At 36.0% G+C, this 19887-nt stretch overlaps 1 protein-coding gene across 7 annotated transcripts in view; it reads right to left on the bottom strand.

Moving 5' to 3' along the window:
- Nucleotides 1-19887, bottom strand: part of LOC132482953 (lysine-specific demethylase 6A-like) — a 168865-nt gene that overhangs the window by 83079 nt on the left and 65899 nt on the right. For all 7 annotated transcript variants that reach the window (XM_060088225.1, XM_060088218.1, XM_060088222.1 and 4 more), the window contains 2 exons: nucleotides 18806-18860; nucleotides 15768-15802 (listed from right to left, as the gene is read on the bottom strand). In XM_060088225.1, the coding sequence (XP_059944208.1) occupies nucleotides 15768-15802; nucleotides 18806-18860 (90 nt within the window). The remainder of the gene's footprint in view (nucleotides 1-15767; nucleotides 15803-18805; nucleotides 18861-19887) is intronic.

The raw sequence follows: 19887 nt of genomic DNA, 5'->3' as shown, positions 1-19887 counted from the left end.
TCTACCTGTCCTGCTACATAAAGACTTCAAAGATATTAACAAAACAAGTTAAAGGCAGTCATCAATGAACATACAAAATGGACTGTAATTTGACTTAAAAAAATTATACTGTATGTGTGCATGCACATATGTATGTGTATAAACAAATATGTGGATTTGCCTAAGTAGCTTAAGAGTATTCTTTTTGCAAGAATACTCAAAATTATATTCACACATGTCTGATTACAAGGGGAATTGGTAGCTAAGGACAGAGGAAGAAAGGAACTTAACAGCGCACACTGTCATGTCTTTTTATTCTATATAAACTATTCAAAAATAAACACCATTGTAGAAACATAAAAAATTCAAAAATTTTCTTAATCTCTAAACTTTACAGGATAGTTACAATCATCCAATAATGTGATCATCTAGTCCATGTGGCTTTTCATTAAAATATATTTTATATTAAATATTGATTTCCACGAGTAAGACTGGAATGGTAACTCATCTATTCAAGTGTTTCACTTCTTGAATAAAATTGGGTCATTTATAGTCTGAAAGGAAATTATTTCATCTACATTTTCAAATTTCTTTGCCATAATTTATGCAACAATTTTCATAACTTTTCTTTAAACACTTTTTAAAACAATATATGCCATCCTCTATCCTAATTTTGTACACTTCTGCACTTCTTCCTCTTTATACAGGCTTCTGAAAAATAATTTTTGAAGAATCAGTTTCTGGTTTCATTAAGCCTATAATTAAAGAATTATCCAACTCATTAATGGTAGCACACAAAGAGAAAAACACATTAGGACTGAGTGAAAGAGGAATAAGGAGATCTACTTATTTATGAGAGAAACCAAGTAATCAAAACCAAAAGAAGTAATACTATAGGGTTAAACACTCTGGGTATATCATTAAAATGATGCAAATGATGCCAATCATAAATGATCAAGACAAAAACATTATCATTATTTGGACATAAGATTAATATATCTTAAAGGATCTAAATATTACGAACAGCTAAGAAATCAATGGTTTTGGCGGCAAGACTAAAAACCATTAATAGGAAATAAATTTCACAAAATTGAGGAGAGGGGTTCCAACACTGTGTCTATTCCAGGCTTCCTTCTGATCTTTCAAGTTTCAAGCTCTATATCTTATCAAAGTGTTTTCTGTTGCTAACACAACTACACCCTGGCACTTATGCACATTTAAATACATCCCATCCTCTCAACTAACTCCATATCTTTATCTGAGCATAACTCAAACAGTGGCTGTTCAGAGAAGCCTTAACTAACCTCACTAAACAAAAAGAAATTCATATATTCCATTACTTTAATTCTGTAAAATTTTAAACACTATAGTGCAGAAAGTACAGAAAAGTACAGAAAACATTATAACAAAGTTCTAAGTACTCATCACCTCCTTAAAACTATTAAATCATTTCAATTACCCACATTTGATCATTTTGAAGCAAATTCTAGACATTATCATTGTTATATCTATAAATACATTAGCATATATCCCATAATATACATAACTATGTTTTCTATAACCTAAGTACATTGCCCTTAAAAAATGACAATAATTATTTAATATTAAATTTCCACTGTATATCAAATTTTCTCACACAACTTTCTCGTAGCTGCCTTTTTATGGTTGGCTTAACTCAGGAACCAAACAAGGTCCAACCATTGAATCTGGTTATGTCTCTTACAAATCTTTTAATTTATAGGATTTCCTTTGCCTTCCCTTAAACTCCCACCCACTCTAAAGCCTTAAAATTTTACTGAACAATCTACGTTGTTTATCCTGTCCCCTACCCATTCCAAGGTTTTTCCTCTGTCCCCTCTTCTTAAACCAGTACATAGAAGAAAATGTTAAGAGTTGATTTCAGTTTCCCTTTTTTGCAAGAAATGGTGGTATTTTTTTAATTCTACTATTGACTTTTTGGCCTTTTAAAAATTTCCTTCTGATAATGATGTTAAAAAATGCACAGACTCTAAAACCCACACAAATTTAAGCCCTTAAACGTTTTTTCTTTTTTTATAACACAAGTGCCTGATGTAAGCTTTGCTCTGAAATATACACTAGAAATCTAGCTAATCTGAATAAATACACTGCCAGCTATGTGACTATCATAAAGAACCAGGCTGCCCGCCACGGATACACCACTCCCCCCAACTTTGTATTAGAGATCACAGCTGACTTAGATAACTTATCCTTTAGGCTGCACATTTTTCTCTTTAAATTCCTGCTCATGTTTTAAATTCACCAATAAAAAGTGAAATCTTGAGATCCGAAGGAAGATGGCGGAAGAGTAAGACGCGAAGATCACCTTCCTCCCCACAGATACATCAGAAATTCATCTACACGTGGAACAACTCCTACAGAACACCTACTGAACGCTGACAGAAGACCTCAGACCCCCCAAAAGGCAAGAAACTCCCCACATACCTGGGTAGGGCAAAAGGAAAAAGAATAAACAGAGACAAAAGGATAGGGACGGGACCTGCACCAGTGGGAGGGAGCCGTGAAGGAGGAAAGGTTTCCACACACTACAAGCCCCTTCGCGGGCGGAGACTGCTGGTGGCGGAGGGGGAAAGCTTCGGAGTAGCGGAGGAGAGCACAGCAACAGGGGTGTGGAGGGCAAAGTGGAGAGATTCCGGCACAGAGGATCGGTGCCCTCAGGCACACACCAGCCCAAGAGGCTAGTCTGCTCGGCCGCCGGGGCGGGCAGGGCTGGGAGCTGAGGCTCCAGTATCGGGTTTCGGTCGGAGCGCAGGGAGAGGACTGGGGCTGACGGCATGAAGGGGTTGGTGCGCCGCGGCTAGCCCGGAGGGAGTCCGGAGAAAAAGTCTGGAGCTGCCGAAGAGGCAAGAGACTTTTTCTTCCCTTTTGTTTCCTGGTGCACGAGGAGAAGGCATTAAGGGCGCTGCTTAAAGAAGCTCCAGAGACGGGCGCGAGCCGCGGCTGAAGGCGCGGACCCTGGAGACGGTCATAGGACGCTGGGGCTGCTGCTGATGCCGCCACAAGACCTGTGTGCGAGCGCAGGTCACTGTCCACCCCCGCTTCCAGTGAGCCTGTGCAGCGCGCCACTGCCGGGGTCCCGGGACCCGGGGACGGCTTTCGCGGGAAAGCGCACGGAGCGCCTCGGTCTGGTGCAACGTCACACCGGCCGCTGCCGCCGCAGGCCCGCCCCGCACTGCGTGCCCCTCCCTCCCCTCGGCCTGAGTGAGCCAGAGCCCCCAATCAGCGGCTCCTTTAAACCCGTCATGTCTGAGTGAAAAACGGACGCCCTCCGGCGACCTACGCGCAGAGGCGGGGCCAGGGCCAAGGCTGAGACCAGGGAGCTGTGAGAGCAGAAACAGGGAAATCTCTCTGTGCAGCCTCGGAGGCAGCGGATTAAAGCTCCACAGTGCACTTGATGTGCCCTGCGTCTGTGGAGTGCATGAATGGACAGCAAATCATCCCAAATTGAGAAGGTGGACTTTGAGAACAAGATTTAAGATTTTTTCCCCTTTTCCTCTTTTTACAACGAATTATCCCAAATTGAGGAGGTGGACTTTGAGAGCAATATTTTCTAATTTTTTCCCCCTTTTCTCTTTTTGTGAATGTGTATGTGTATGCTTCTGTGTGAGATTTTCTCTGTATAGCTTTGCTTCCACCATAGGTCCCAGGGTTCTATCTGTCCGTTTTTTTTTGTTTGTTTTTCAATAATTGCTTTATTTTTAATAACGCTACTATATTTTATACTTTATTCTATTTTACTTTATCTTTTCTTTTTTTCCTACCTTCCCTTCCTCCCTCCCTCCGCCCCTACTTTCCTTCTTTCCTTCCTCCCTCCCTCCCTCCCTTCTTCCTTTCACTCTTTCTTTCTTTCCTTCCTCCCTCCCTCCCTCCTTTCTTTCTTTCCTTCCTCCCTCCCTCCCTTCTTCCATTCACTCTTCCTTTTTCTTTCATTCCTCCCTCCCTCCCTCCTTTCTTTCTTTCCGTCCTTCCTCCCTCCCTCCCTTTTTCTTTCTTCCTTCCTTCCTTTCTTCGTTCCTTTCTTTCTTCCTTTCTTTCATCCTTTCTTCCTTCCTTCTTTCTTTCTTTCTTTCTTCTTCTACTTATTCTTTCCTTCTACATTTTCTCCCTTTTATTCTGAGCCGTATGGATGAAAGGCTCTTGCTGCTGCAGCCAGGAGTCAGTGCTGTACCTCTGAAGTGGGAGAGCCAACTTCAGGAAACGGGCCCACAAGAGACCTCCCAGATCCACATAATATCAAGCAGCGAAAATCTCCCAGAGATCTCCATCTCAACACCAGCACCCAGCTTCAGTCAACGACCAGCAAACTACAGTGCTGGTCACCCTATGCCAAGCAACTAGCAAGGCAGCAACACAACCCCACCCATTAACAGAGAGGCTGCCTAAAAACATAATAAGGCCACAGGCACCCCAAAACACACCACCAGACGTGGACCTGTCCACCAGAAAGACAAGATCGAGCCTCAACCACCAGAACACAGGCACTAGCCACCCCCACCCCCGCCACCAGGAAGCCTACACAACCTACAGAAACAAGCTTAGCCACTGGGGACAGATACCAAAAACAACGGGAACTACGAACCTGCAGCCTGCAAAAAGGAGACCCCAAACACAGTAACATAAGCAAAATGAGAAGACAGAAAAACACACAGCAGGTGAAGGAGCAAGATAAAAACCCACCAGACCTAACAAATGAAGGGGAAATAGGCAGTCTACCTGAAAAAGAATTCAGAATAATGATAGTAGTGATGATCCAAGATTCTATTTCCATGATCCAAAATCTTGAAAATAGAATAGACAAAATGCAAGAATCAGTTAACAAGGACCTAGAAGAACTAAAGATGAATCAAGCATCAATTAAAAACACAATAAATGAAATGAAAAATACTCTAGATGGGATCAATAGCAGAATAACTGAGGCAGAAGAACAGATAAGTGAGGTGGAAGATAAAATAGTGGAAATAACTGATGCAGAGCAAAATAAAGAAAAAAGAATGAAAAGAACAGAGGACAGTCTCAGAGACCTCTGGGACAACATTAAACTCACCAACATTTGAATTATAGGGGTTCCAGAAGAAGAAGAGAAAAAGAAAGGGATTGAGAAAATATTTGAAGAGATTATAGTTGCAAACTTCCCTAATATAGGAAAGGAAATAGTTAATCAAGTCCAGGAGGCACAGAGAGTCCCATACAGATTAAATCCAAGGAGAAATACGCCAAGACACATATTAATCAAACTGTCAAAAATTAAACACAAAGAAATCATATTAAAAGCAGCAAGGGAAAAAAAACAAATAATACACAAGGGAATCCCCATCAGGTTAACAGCTGATCTCTCATTAGAAACTCTACAAGCCAGAAGGGAGTGGCAGGACATAATTAAAGTGATGAAGGAGAAAAACCTGCAACCCAGATTACTCTACCCAGCAAGGATCTCATTCAGATTTGATTGAGAAATTAAAACGTTTACAGACAAGCAAAAGCTGAGAGACTTCAGCACCACCAAACCAACTTTAAGCCAAATGCTAAAGGAACTTCTCTAGGTAAGAAACACAACAGAAGGAAAATACCTACAATAACGAACCCAAAACAATTAAGGAAATGGGAATAGGAATATACATATCAATAATTACCTTAAATGTAAATGGACTAAATGCTCCCACCAAAAGACACAGATTGGCTGAATGGATACAAAAACAATACCCATATATATGCTATCTACAAGAGACCCACTTCAGACCTAGAGACACATACAGATTGAAAGTAAGGGGATGGAAAAAGATATTCCATGCAAATGGAAATCAAAAGAAAGCTGGAGTAGCAATTCTTATATCAGACAAAATACACTTTAAAATAAAGACTATTTGAAGAGACAAAGAAGGACACTACATAATGATCAAGGGATCGATCCAAGCAGAAGATATAACAATTGTAAATAGTTATGCACCCAACATAGGAGCATCTCAATACATAAGGCAAATACTAACAGCCATAAAAGAGGAAATCGACAGTAACACATTCATAGTAGGGGACTTTAACACCCCACTTTCACCAATGGACAGATCATCCAAAATGAAAATAAATAAGGAAACACAAGCTTTAAATGATACATTAAACAAGATGGACTTAATTGATATTTAGAGGACATTCCATCCAAAAACAACACAATACACGTTTTTCTCAAGTGCTCATGGAACATTCTCCAGGATAGATCATATCTTGGGTCACAAATCAAGCCTTGGTAAATTTAAGAAAATAGAAATTGTATCAAGTATCTTTTCCGACCACAATGCTATGAGACTAGACATCAATTACAGGAAAAGATCTGTAAAAAATACAAACACATGGAGGCTAAACAATACACTACTCAATAACGATATGATCACTGAAGAAATCAAAGAGGAAATTTAAAAATACCTAGAAACAAATGACAATGGAGACACGACGACCCAAAACCTATGGGACGCAGCAAAAGGAGTTCTAAGAGAGAAATTTATAGCAATACAATCCCACCTTAAGAAACAGGAAACATCTCGAGTAAACAACCTGACCCTGCACCTAAAGCAATTAGAGAAAGAACAAAAAAAACCCCAAAGTTAGCAGAAGGAAAGAAATCATAAAGATCAGATCAGAAATAAATGAAAAAGAAATGAAGGAAACGATAGCAAAGATCAATAAAACTAAAAGCTGGTTCTTTGAGAAGATAAACAAAATTGATAAACCATTAGCCAGACTCATCAAGAAAAAAAGGGAGAAGACTCAAATCAATAGAATTAGAAATGAAAAAGGAGAAGTAACAGCTGACACTTCAGAAATACAAAAGATCATGAGAGATTACTACAACCAACTCTATGCCAATAAAATGGACAACCTGGAAGAAATGGACAAATTCTTAGAAATGCACAACCTTCCATGACTGAATCAGGAAGAAATAGAAAATATGAATAGACCAATCACAAGCACTGAAATTGAAACTGTGATTAAAAATCTTCCAACAAACAAAAGCCCAGGACCAGATGGCTTCACAGGAGAATTCTATCAAACATTTAGAGAAGAGCTAACACCTATCCTTCTCAAACTCTTCCGAACATTTTCAGAGGAAGGAACACTCCCAAACTCATTCTGCGAGGCCACCATCACCTTGATACCAAAACCAGACAAGGATGTCACAAAGAAAGAAAACTAAAGGCCAATATCACTGATGAACATAGATGCAAAAATCCTCAACAAAATACTAGCAAACAGAATCCAACAGCACATTAAAAGGATCATACACCATGATCAAGTGGGGTTTATTCCAGGAATGCAAGGATTCTTCAATATACGCAAATCAATCAATGTGATACACCACATTAACAAACTGAAGCAGAAAAACCATATGATCATCTCAATAGATGCAGAGAAAGCTTTCGACAAAATTCAACACCCATTTATGATAAAAACCCTGCAGAAAGTAGGCATAGAGGGAACTTTACTCAACATAATAAAGGACATATATGACAAACCCACAGCCAACATTGTCCTCAATGGTGAAAAACTGAAACCATTTCCACTAAGATCAGGAACAAGACAAGGCTGCCCACTCTCACCACTCTTAGTCAACTTAGTTTTGGAAGTTTTAGCCACAGCAATCAGAGAAGAAAAGGAAATAAAAGGAATCCAAATTGGAAAAGAAGAAGTAAAGCTGTCACTGCTTGCAGATGACAGGATATTATACATAGAGAATCCTAAAGATGCTACCAGAAAACTACTAGAGCTAATCAATGAATTTGGTAAAGTAGCAGGATACAAAATTAATGCACAGAAATCTCTGGCATTCCTGTACACTAATGATGAAAAATCTGAAAGTGAAATCAAAAAAACACTCCCATTTACCATTGCAACAAAAAGAATAAAATATCTAGGAATAAACCTACCTAAGGAGACAAAAGACCTGTATGCAGAAAATTATAAGACACTGATGAAAGAAATTCAAGATGATACAAATAGATGGAGAAATATACCATGCTCCTGGATTGGAAGAATCAATATTGTGAAAATGACTCTACTACCCAAAGCAATCTACAGATTCAATGCAATCCCTATCAAGCCACCACTGGCATTTTTCACAGAACTAGAACAAAAAAATTCAAAATTTGTTTGGAAAAACAAAAGACCCCGAATAGCCAAAGCAATCTTGAGAACGAAAAACGGAGCTGGAGGAATAAGGCTCTCTGACTTCAGACTATACTACAAAGGTACAGTAATCAAGACAGTATGGTACTGGCACAAAAACAGAAAGATAGATCAATGGAACAGGATAGAAAGCCCAGAGATAAACCCATGCACAGATGGTCAACTTATCTTTGATAAAGGTGGCAGGAATGTACAGTGGAGAAAGGACAGCCTCTTCAATAAGTGGTGCTGGGAAAACTGGACAGGGACATGTAAAAGTATGAGATTAGATCATTCCCTAACACCATACACAAAAATAAGCTCAAAATGGATTAAAGACCTAAATGTAAGGCCAGAAACTATCAAACTCTTAGAGGAAAACATAGGCAGAACACTCTAAGACATAAATCACAGCAAGATCCTTTTGGACCCACCTCCTAGAGAAATGGAAATAAAAACAAAGATTAACAGATGGGACCTAATGAAACTTCAAAGCTTTTGCACAGCAAAGGAAACCATAAAGAAGACCATAAGACAACCCTCAGACTGGGAGAAAATATTTGCAAATGAAGCAACTGACAAAGGATTAATCTCCAAAATTTATAAGCAGCTCATGCAGCTCAATAGCAAAAAAACAAACAATCTAATCCAAAAATGGGCAGAAGACTTAAATAGGCATTTCTCCAAAGAAGATATACAGACTGCCAGCAAACACATGAAAGAATGCTCAACATCATTAATCATTAGAGAAATGCAAATCAAAACTACAATGAGATATCATCTCACACCAGTCAGAATGGCCATCATGAAGAAATCTAGAAACAATAAATGCTGGAGAGGGTGTGGAGAAAAGGGAACCCTCTTGCACTGCTGGTGGGAATGTGAATTGGTACAGCCACTATGGAGAACAGTATGGAGGTTCCTTAAAAAACTAAAAATAGAACTACCATATGACCCAGCAATCCCACTACTAGGCATATACCCTGAGAAAACCATAATTCAAAAAGAGACATGTACCAAAATGTTCATTGCAGCTCTATTTACAATAGCCCGGAGATGGAAACAACCCAAGTGTCCATCATCGGATGAATGGATAAAGAAGATGTGGCACATATATACAATGGAATATTACTCAGCCATAAAAAGAAACGAAACTGAGCTATTTGTAATGAGGTGGATAGACCTAGAGTCTGTCATACAGAGTGAAGTCAGAAAGAGAAAGACAAATACCGTATGCTAACACATATATATGGAATTTAAGAAAAAAAATGTCATGAAGAACTTAGGGGTAAAACAGGAATAGAGACATAGACCTACTGGGGGTGGGCTTGGGGATATGGGGGGCGGTGGCTGTGACGGGGCGGGGGAGAGGCATGGACGTGTATACACTGCCAGGCGTGGGGTGGATGGATGGTGGGGGGTGGCCGCGTGGCGCGGGGGTTCGGCTCAGTGCTTTCTGGCCGCCTGGAGGGGTGGGATGGGGAGGGTGGGAGGGAAGGAGATGCAGGAGGGAGGGGATGTGGGAACAGATGTATATGTATGACTGATTCACTTTGTTGTAAAGCAGACACTAATAAAAAAAAAAGTGAAATCTTGAAACCCTCCTTTGATTCCAATAAAAGCAGAACTCTACATGCTCTTTCCTTCTCTCTTCTTTTGATCTCACTGTGTGGTCCCAAGGGTGACATGCAATCACAGTAAGAAATGGAAGGGCAGGTCCAGCCACAAGAGTTTTTACTGACAGACCAGCACACAACAACAAAGTATAAGTTGAGAGAGGTACACTATATTAACTTCTATTTAATCATACTGTTTCTGTCATCTTCTTGTAGATAAGCAGTTATTAAAACTTCTAATGATTTATCCTTTGGCTTTTTCATATAATAACACACATATGTCCAAATAAGTTATAGTATACCCAACACATTGCTTCATTTTCCTCTATTCACTTAAAAATATATATGATATCCTCCCAAAGGATACACAAAAATGAATATTCCTCATTCCATTAACATATGAATGATTACACTAGATACTACAAAATATACCGTATTTTATTCAACTTCTTCCCACGTAACAGACATCTGACTTATCCTTGATATCTCCCTGTAAAGCACTTGATTTCACTGACCTATTTTATTTTCTGCATAATATTCATCACACTGTATGATTATTGTCTCTTTTCCCAAAAGAAAACAACTTTCTATTTTTACAGAAATTTATTCCATTTAAAATGGTATACCAAAAAATCTAACCATAAATTTAAGGAAATGTCCTCCATCTTCCTCATGGAGGGCTACTTATACAGCACAGAAAGAAATCCAACAAAGAAGAGTATGACAAAGCACCCACCTTTCCCTTTATGGCACTGGGGAACCATAACATTTCTAGTTCAGCATGGCAACAGGTCCTGTCAAATACATCCCAAGTATGTAGGTAAGTATCAAAATTACTATAACCTTGATAAAGGGTGAACTAAAATCTAAAATCATACAAGGCCTTGTAATATAAGAAGACCATTTTTCTTTTTCTTTTTTGCGGTACGCGGGCCTCTCACCGCTGTGGCCTCTCCCGCCGCGGAGCACAGGCTCCGAACGCGCAGGCTCAGCGGCCACGGCTCACGGGCCCAGCCGCTCCGCGGCACGAGGGATCCTCCCGGACCGGGTCACGAACCCGTGTCTCCTGCATCGGCAGGCGGACTCTCAACCACTGTGCCACCAGGGAAGCCCAAGAAGACCATTTTTAGATCACATTATTGCCTCACTGGATTATGGTGATCTTTCCCCAATCTAAGAATTGGCCAGGGGAAAAAAAGGAAAACTGAAACAAGCCCAGAAGTTAAAACGATCTCTGTATGTTTTCGTACATGTAGTCTGGCATTCAGTAAATAATTCAAAGCAAATTGTAAAGAAGTAAAAATAAAGGAAAGAGAAATTAAGTAAAAACAATGGCAACAGGAGATTCAGATATCAGAATTATCAATGACTTTCAAGTAACTAGGATTAGTATGTTCAAGAAAATAAATGATGAATAATTTCAGCCCAGAATCAAGAACTATGTAAAAATCCATCAGAAATTTTAGGAAGAAAAGGGAATAATTAAAATTAAGAACTCAGTGGTGGCTTAACTGCAGATTTGATATAGAAAATGAGAAGATAAGTGACCTGAAAAATAAACCAGAAGAAAATACAGATAAAGAGAGAGAAAAAGAAGTAGAAAATACAGGGAAAAATAGAAAAGACAGTGAAAATCTGTAATGTATATGTACTTGGACACTTAAAGGAAAAAAGATAATTGGGCAAAAGTAGTTTTTGAAGAACTAACCTCCCTGCATAACATAAAAGGAGAACACGGTATAGATTCAAGAAATACAAGAAACCACAAGCAGAAAACCATAAAGAATTAGGATCATGGTAGCAAAATGGCAGGAAACTAAATATAAAGAAAAAATGTTAAGTAATCAGCAGAAAATTAAAAACCAGGGTGAAGGTAAGCTTCACCTTCTAACCAACAAGGGAATCATGAGACTTCAAATCAAGAAACAATAAAGCTTAACAACAGTGGAACATAAATTTCAAACTATGGAAAGAAAAACAGAATTCTACACCCATTGAAAACATTCATTAAAAAAAAAAAAAAAGAGGAAGAGTTGTAGTCGAAAATCAGGGCACACTAACACACATAATCATGTTTAATATTATTACCATACGTACTTCTTTAAGAACGGATGTAATGGATAAGCAAGAATTTTTAAATTAAAAAGTTGACAAGGATATAGGAAAACTTGAACACAACCAAGTCTACATAACTTACCACAGTATACCCAAGAACAACAAAATACACGTTTGTTTCTAATAAAAACATGAATCATTAACCAAGAGCAATGATACCATGGCCCAAAAGCAATATAAAAAATTCCAACTGATTTAAATAATAACACATTACATAACCACAGGTCAAACAAAACAACAAATCACAGGTGAAATTTAAAAATATTTTGAAATAAGAAGTACACGCCATAGCAAGTTTTTAGAATGCATCAAATCATGTTTGGAGAAAAAAAATACTTTAATTCACATTGTTTTTAAAACTAGAAATCAACCACCTATGTATGTCAAAAATAAATAAAAAATAATGCTGACTAAATTAAACCCAAAGAAAGTAATAAGAAAGCAGCAATTAATAAAATAGAAAGCAATCACATCATAGAAGCATATGAAAGGTTATTACATTTGACAAACCCTGGCAAGATCAATCCAAAAAAAGGTGCTCACCACAGATCTTTACACACTTCATAAGAAAATATTATGAACCAATTCATGCCAATAATTAAGATGAAATTTTAAAAAATATCTTCCCTAAAACAGAACTGAATCAAAATAAAAATCTACAACTCTCTCCAAAAGTAGTGACAAATACCGCTTTTCAAATGTATCCATAATCAAAACTCTTTCAATTATGAAAAATCCAGTCCTAAATGGCTTAGATACTAAATTTTTCAAAACATTATGAGAAGAAATATAGTAACAATCTGTAACACAAACTCTTCCAGTGAATACAAAAATAAGGTAGTATTTCCAAAGCACTTTTGTAAAACAGTATAATCATCATTCTAAAATCTCCAAAGGGCAGTACAAAAAGGTGAAAACCTCATGAACAAAGACACAGAAAATTTGTATGTAACATTAACAAACTAGAACTACAGTAATATTTAACAACAATAATACATCTTAATCTAGTGTATTCAGGACTACAAGGTTGCATTATAATTTGAAAGATTGACATTAATTTCCAATTCCATACTAGGTGTAGAAAACAGACTTTTATTTCTCTCACTAAATCCAGTTAAACTCACTCCAAACTTTGTTTGCTTGTTTTATATGTAATATCGGAAAAATATGGGAAAAAGTAAACCATTCACTGATCTTTGGACTCAAGGAAAAATACAGCAGTAAATAAATATTTTTTTAATTTGTTTAGTTGGGGTTTTGGGTTTTTTTGATTTTGGTTTTTGTTCGTTGGTTTGTTGTTTTCTTTTGCCTCCTAAATTCCTTACTAAGTTCTGAAGAAGCCACACTTGGAAATACCAACAACTATAAAGAAACAATCTTCAAGAAAAGACTGATCTATACAGGTAAAAGATCAGTAAAAGTGGCAGCCAAAGAAGTCAGAAAACTTTAAGACAGTAAGTTTTCCACTCCTGTAAATACCAGGTGGTCTACTCTCACCTTCATCAGCAGTCTACATATACAATGAAACAGCATACAGTTATATATACATAGTGTGCCAATGTCAATTTCCCATCTCAATATTGTATTACAATTACAGAAGATGTAAACACTTGAAGAAGAGATGAGGTGAAAGGCACACTGTATCTTCTGTGCTTATTTGCTACTTCCTGTGAATTTACAATTATTTCAAAACAAGGAGTTTGAAAAAAATCAGTAGAACTCAGGAGAATACCAGAATAAGGGTAAAATTCTGTTTTCATTTAAAAACCCTCAGAAACCATCTCAATAAATTAATGATTTTAAAACAGTAAATAATAACCCTATCAAATTTGAGAAAACAAAATTATCATCTTTCAGGAAGATGAAACTGTAAGAAAAAGACAGAGTATTTATAAATAAGAACTTTTATGTATAGGTTAAAATTAGAAAAATCAAAAAGACCTACATAGAAAATTATATTTTACTCAAATTATTTTATGAAACTATAATCAACTATAAGTAGAATTTTTTTTATAATGGGAGAACTATCTTGGATTAACAAGAAAAAGATATTCACTGAAATGAAGAATTCTTGTAGATACCAAATGAAAGTATACTACTCATATTTTCCTTTCTGAGAATATCTCGGTTTATACTTCATGCCCCCATTCTACTAAAGTGCCATCAACTATAAATTTAATAACACCACAATCTAATTTTTTTAATTCAAATGGGAAAGTTCTATAACTTAATTGATTACTTGGGTTTAATATTTATTCTTTTCCTTCTGTGACAATTGCAATGAAATTAAGATAGTTTTAACATCCGAAAATACCAAATGGTCATAAAATAGTAATCCCTCCGTATTTGTGGGAGATTGGTTCCATGACACCCAAGGATACCAAAATCTGCTCAAGATACCTTACATAAAACAGTTTAGTAGGGTCGGCTGTGTGAATCCCCAGGTTCTGTATTGCAGATTCTTATCTTACCTGCAGTAAGGAACCTGCAGATTTGTGGGGCCAGCTAAAGATTGAATATACCTAAAATCACTTTCCCTACATAAAAGATTAGGGGAAAAAAGAAAAAAAACTAATGTATAAAAACTCTATACTTAACAAAGACTCAGACCAGGAGGTAACAATTTTTATCTATAACCATAGATATAAGAAGGCTGCCATTCCATGTTATAAAATAGAAATAAGCAGATTACCAGAATATCCTACCTTGATATCAACTCTGATTCAGAAAATACAGAAATTTCGGGGGTGTTTTCTGGGGAGTAAGGGAAGATGGACAGGGTATAGAAACCTGACGTCAATTTTTTTTAAAGCTCCCCAAAATGGCTAACCCATAAGCAGGGTTTGGGAACTTGACATTTAAATGATCTCAAACTATCTTATTACATCCATTTATAATATGAATAAAGGAAGATGCCAGCATCTTCCCTTGTTTGGTATAAATTTGCACAGTATCTACCCTCAACCCATTAATTTATACTTGGACTAAAAACAAAAGAATAGACCTCACAAATGTTTACTACATAACAAGTGCTTTTTCTCCCCTGAAAAGCTGCTATTAAATGCATGTTATAACTCAACTGAAATACAATCTTAAATGTTCAACTACTCATACTATTAATAAACTCTATGTACTTTTTTCAGCCTCCTAGCAATCTCCTGATTTCTGACCACAGATTGTAAATTTATATGATACTACAGTTTTTAATCTAACAGCCAAACAAAATATGCTATGCACAAAATATTACAAAGTTAAACTGAAACAGTTTTTAAAGCCAATGTTGAAGTTATGATAGTACCATTAAAGGGTGACTATACTTTATGTTACAAATAAGATGTTTTAAAGACACTTCAATATTACAGAAAAGCAGAAGCAATTATTCTAAGACAATATCTTATTTCAAACAGGCAAAAATATTTTGGAAAAATACACACACTAAAATCAGGATGGTAGAACACTTCTTAAGTAAAGTCATTTCAAACCACGCAGATGACTCAATTTAGAGGCAAACTGCATTAACTGACAATTCCTAGTGTACAGCTAGAGAGTGTTTTGGAAATTTATTAAATCACAGTGAGTTGAAAATGGTTACCAAAACTATACTCATTCTCAATACAAACCTCAAATTCCTTCATGTCTCTTGTTTGGTTTTATCACTAACCAAAATTTCAAACACATTTAATGAGTTTAAAATATTAAATATATGCAGGAGTTTATACTCAAAACTGAACTAAAATTTACTGATAATTATTTCATTTAAAGTATGAAAGTGTAAAGTATGAAACTGTCTTATATAATTTTTATTTCACTTAAAGTATGAATAAGGATTTTGTTCTTGTTTTCAGTATAGTAAATTAAAACACTTACCTGGGTTTCATACAAGTGGGCAATATGAAACTGAACTACAAAGGATCATGGAAAAGAATTAATTACAATACAGCTGAGTTTAAGGTAATGAAGGAAAAGAGATTATACAACATTTAAAACATAAGGAAATGTTAAAGCAATGGATCACAAATTTGATTTAGAAGTGCAATTTTGTTTTTAATAGAACAATGTACAAATAAATCTGTAAAGATCATGAGCATGCTAAGAAAACACAATTAAAAGCCATTATTAAATAAAAATTTAATCCACTTATTTTTAATTCTAAGAAAACACATTAAAATACATTAAAAACATTAAACATCAACAGTAAATAAGTATACTAAATTTAAATCAGCAATATTAAATAAACATAGCCTTTCAAATGTATATATCCTAAAACATGATATTCAAAATGTTCACCTTAAAAATAGAGTAAAGCTATTAAATAAAGACATGTTTTTAAACATACACATGTTTTTCTTCAGAGTAAATCTATTTAGCATTTTTTTAAAAGTCATAGATCAAAACAGTATTAGTAAAAGCACACACAAGAAATGACTTTGTTTTGGATATTCAGAATTTAGTGACTTTTACTTAAAGAAGAAAAAAAAAAGTCATACCACCTAAAAAGCAAAATTATAAACTAAGTATATCTGATAAATCAGATAAATGTATACAACACGTTTGCTCCTTCTTTTTCCCCCCCCAAGCTCTTCCTGTTGCTCAGTTTGCAATTACCAGAACATGAAAGATTCAATGAAAACTGTAAGGATCAATAAAACAAAATCACAATAATTACAACTAAATTCTAGCTATTTAAATTCTATGGGCTTTATGTGTCAATAACAAATCTCTTTTCATGTTTTGTTTTAGGCTGTAACTAGAAGAAGCTTTCAAAATTTTACAGAGAACATAAAATGTGGATTACTTTCCAGAAATATCTTAAAGGAATCATGAAATTCTCATAAGTAACAAGATGTTTATTTTCCTGTCCTTTCCTCCTCCTCCCACCCCTCCTCCTTATCTTTCATTCTCTCTCAGCAAATGGCCTGAAGATTATATTCTCTTTAGGAAGCATTAAAAAACTACCAATTCGGGCCTCCCTGGTGGCGCAGTGGTTAAGAGTCCGCCTGCCGATGCAGGGGATACGGGTTCGTGCCCCGGTCTGGGAGGATCCCATATGCCGCGGAGCGGCTGGGCCCGTGAGCCATGGCCGCTGGGCCTGCGCATCCGGAGCCTGTGCTCCGCAACGGGAGAGGCCACAACAGTGAGAGGCCCACATACCGCAAAAAGAAAAAAAAAAAAACTACCAATTCTTAAGCTCAGCTCTTAAAAACTGTGATTTAGTGATCCTGTGGTATAAAGGCCTGAAAAGCTGTCTCCTTTAATTAACTCCCTAGCTTTCTAATAACTTCTCCACATCCAGATTAGCAAACACTGCACTAGGTATCCATAATTTCCTGCACATAATAGAGAAAAATTATCCTAAAATTTTGTAATTAACTCTAAAATCAAATAAATTTTGGGTACAAAGGCAGTGCTCTCCCTAAGTGGTTACACATTACAAGTTAACAAACCTCCTATAAATAAAAACATCTTCTTCAGAGAAAAGGAAAATTCTATTACAAGATAATAAATAAATAAACAAAATACAATTCACAAATTTTTTCAAGTCTCATATATAAAAACAACCTCTTTATTTAATAGGTTAAGTGATTTTCTTCCTCTTCACTGCCCTTTCCCAACATAACCGCAAATCCAGTTAATAGAAATTTCATCTCCATTATTTGACAGAAATAAGGAGAAAGTTAGGGAATCTAAATCCCATTTTTCTCATCTTCATATCCATCTAATAAGTAACAAGAAAGAAAAGACTATCTAACTGACACCCTAACACCATGTGAACTTCCCACCAATTCAGTCTCGGGTCCCATGTCTCTGGCCTCACAATCCCATAAGGTGACAGTGTCATCTTTCAAAAAGTGAAAATCTCCTATTTCATTCTTATATATAATTTGAAAGAGGACCATAAATATACAACTAGGAAAATACTCAACATGGAGATTTTCAAACATATGTACTAATATACTAGCAACATTGCCAAAAAGGTCTTGAAATTTAAACTTTATTAGAAACGTTATTTTCAGAAGATTAAGAATACATGCTATCATGAAGGACAATAATATAATGAAAGTTTTATATCATCTAATTGTTTTCAAAAATATTAACTGGATACATATCTCTTTCTAGCTTGAAAAACAATATGTATAAACATTGAAGAAACTGTACATGTGTAAGTTACTCATAAACAAAAATACATTTTCCATTCTTTTTTTTTTTTAACTTTACTTTGAATACTCTGATCTTCCCAATTTCATAAGCACAGGCTACGAGATTCAAAGACCAGTCATGGCCAGTGGAATATGTAAAGTCTCAAAGACATTAAAAGAAACAAGAGAAACAAGAGGAATCATTTATGGGTTAAAAACAGACACTACGGGCTTCCCTGGTGGCGCAGTGGTTGAGAGTCCGCCTGCCGATTCAGGGGACATGGGTTCGTGCCCCGGTCCGGGAAGATCCCACATGCCGCGGAGCAGCTGGGCCCGTGAGCCATGGCCGCTGAGCCTGTGCGTCCAGAGCCTGTGCTCCGCAAGGGGAGAGGCCACAGCAGTGAGAGGCCCGCGTACTGGGGAAAAAAAAAAAAAAAAAAGAGAAAAGAAAAACAAAAACAAAAAAAACCCAGACACTACAAGATAGTAATGCCTGCCACCAATAATACCTAGCAAAAGGTAAGCAATCACTATATGTTAGTGCTCTGTGAGAAACCAGGGATTTCTACAGTTATCAAGTGATTATGCTGATCAACTATCTTAAAGTCTCTGAATCAGGCTTGTGTTCTCCCATTCTTGTTCTCAAAAACCAACAGAAACAAAGATATAGAGTATCTGAAAAGGTAGTCAGGGTCGTAATTTGAAACCTTTCATGGATATACTGTTCCTCAAAAAGACAAAAAAACTATTGTATGTGGAAATACTTACTTTCAGCACTGGACAAAGTACAGGGATTAGAGTCAATCAAAGCTAACTGAAAATGCTGTAAGAAAAAAGTGAAGACATTAGTGTGCTAAATTTAGAGATGCATAAAGTCAACTTTTATATTTTAGTCTTTATCAGTCTAACATGTATAATGAAACCATGTTATATAACTAAAACAAACATAATAGCTCACCAAATAAAATTACTATGATTCAAAATCTATTGTGGAAACAAAGTGTTATCAAAGTATTTCCATAGGATAGTTAAGAAGGGAGGATGTGGGGGGAAAGCTACTACTACTCCTAAAAACTACTACTTTACCTACTTATCCTGTGTCTATTATTACTAGGTTAAAAAAAGAAGAATATTTCAGCATTAAAGTAAAGAAAAAAATTAAGTTATAGAAATGTTTAAATTAGATGCGTTTCAATTCACCATACAAAAATCTATAAAGGGGAGGGAGGGAGACGCAAAAGGGAAGATATATGGGAACATGTGTATATGCATAACTGATTCACTTTGTTATAAAGCAGAAACTAACACACCATTGTAAATCAATTATAGTCCAATAAAGATGTTTAAAAAAATTTACAAAACCCAATGGTATCTTTTAAAGCATCAGTGATTATCTTAAAATGAGATCTGGACTTTAGAAATGAAACAATACTATTAGATATCTCCTAAAGAATAAGTCATATAGGCTTATATTCCTTCAATAGCACTATATTTCAAGATATTTAAAAACCATAACCCATGTTGAAATTCATCTCTGAAATATAGTTGGTTCTTTTAAAAGGTATGTAAATTGTGTGTAAAGCATGTAGAATCATTCATGAAATATTAAAACATCCTACTTATATCAAATAAATGTATGCAGAATGTAAATATATATAACTGTCTATAGATAGATGTTACATATATATTAATATATATAAAAACTAATAGATCATTACTAAGAAATTAGTTACTAACCAGTATTAGTTAATATGAGAGTAAATAGAAAACATAATGTATAATTAATATATATATTAGATATTATATTTAATAACTCACTCATGTGTCTGTCTACAGAGACTTATTACTAA

Source organism: Mesoplodon densirostris (genome assembly GCF_025265405.1).
Source record: "Mesoplodon densirostris isolate mMesDen1 chromosome Y unlocalized genomic scaffold, mMesDen1 primary haplotype SUPER_Y_unloc_1, whole genome shotgun sequence".
In the NCBI taxonomy this organism is placed as follows: domain Eukaryota; kingdom Metazoa; phylum Chordata; class Mammalia; order Artiodactyla; family Ziphiidae; genus Mesoplodon; species Mesoplodon densirostris.
This window is presented reverse-complemented; position numbering and strand designations above follow the sequence as displayed.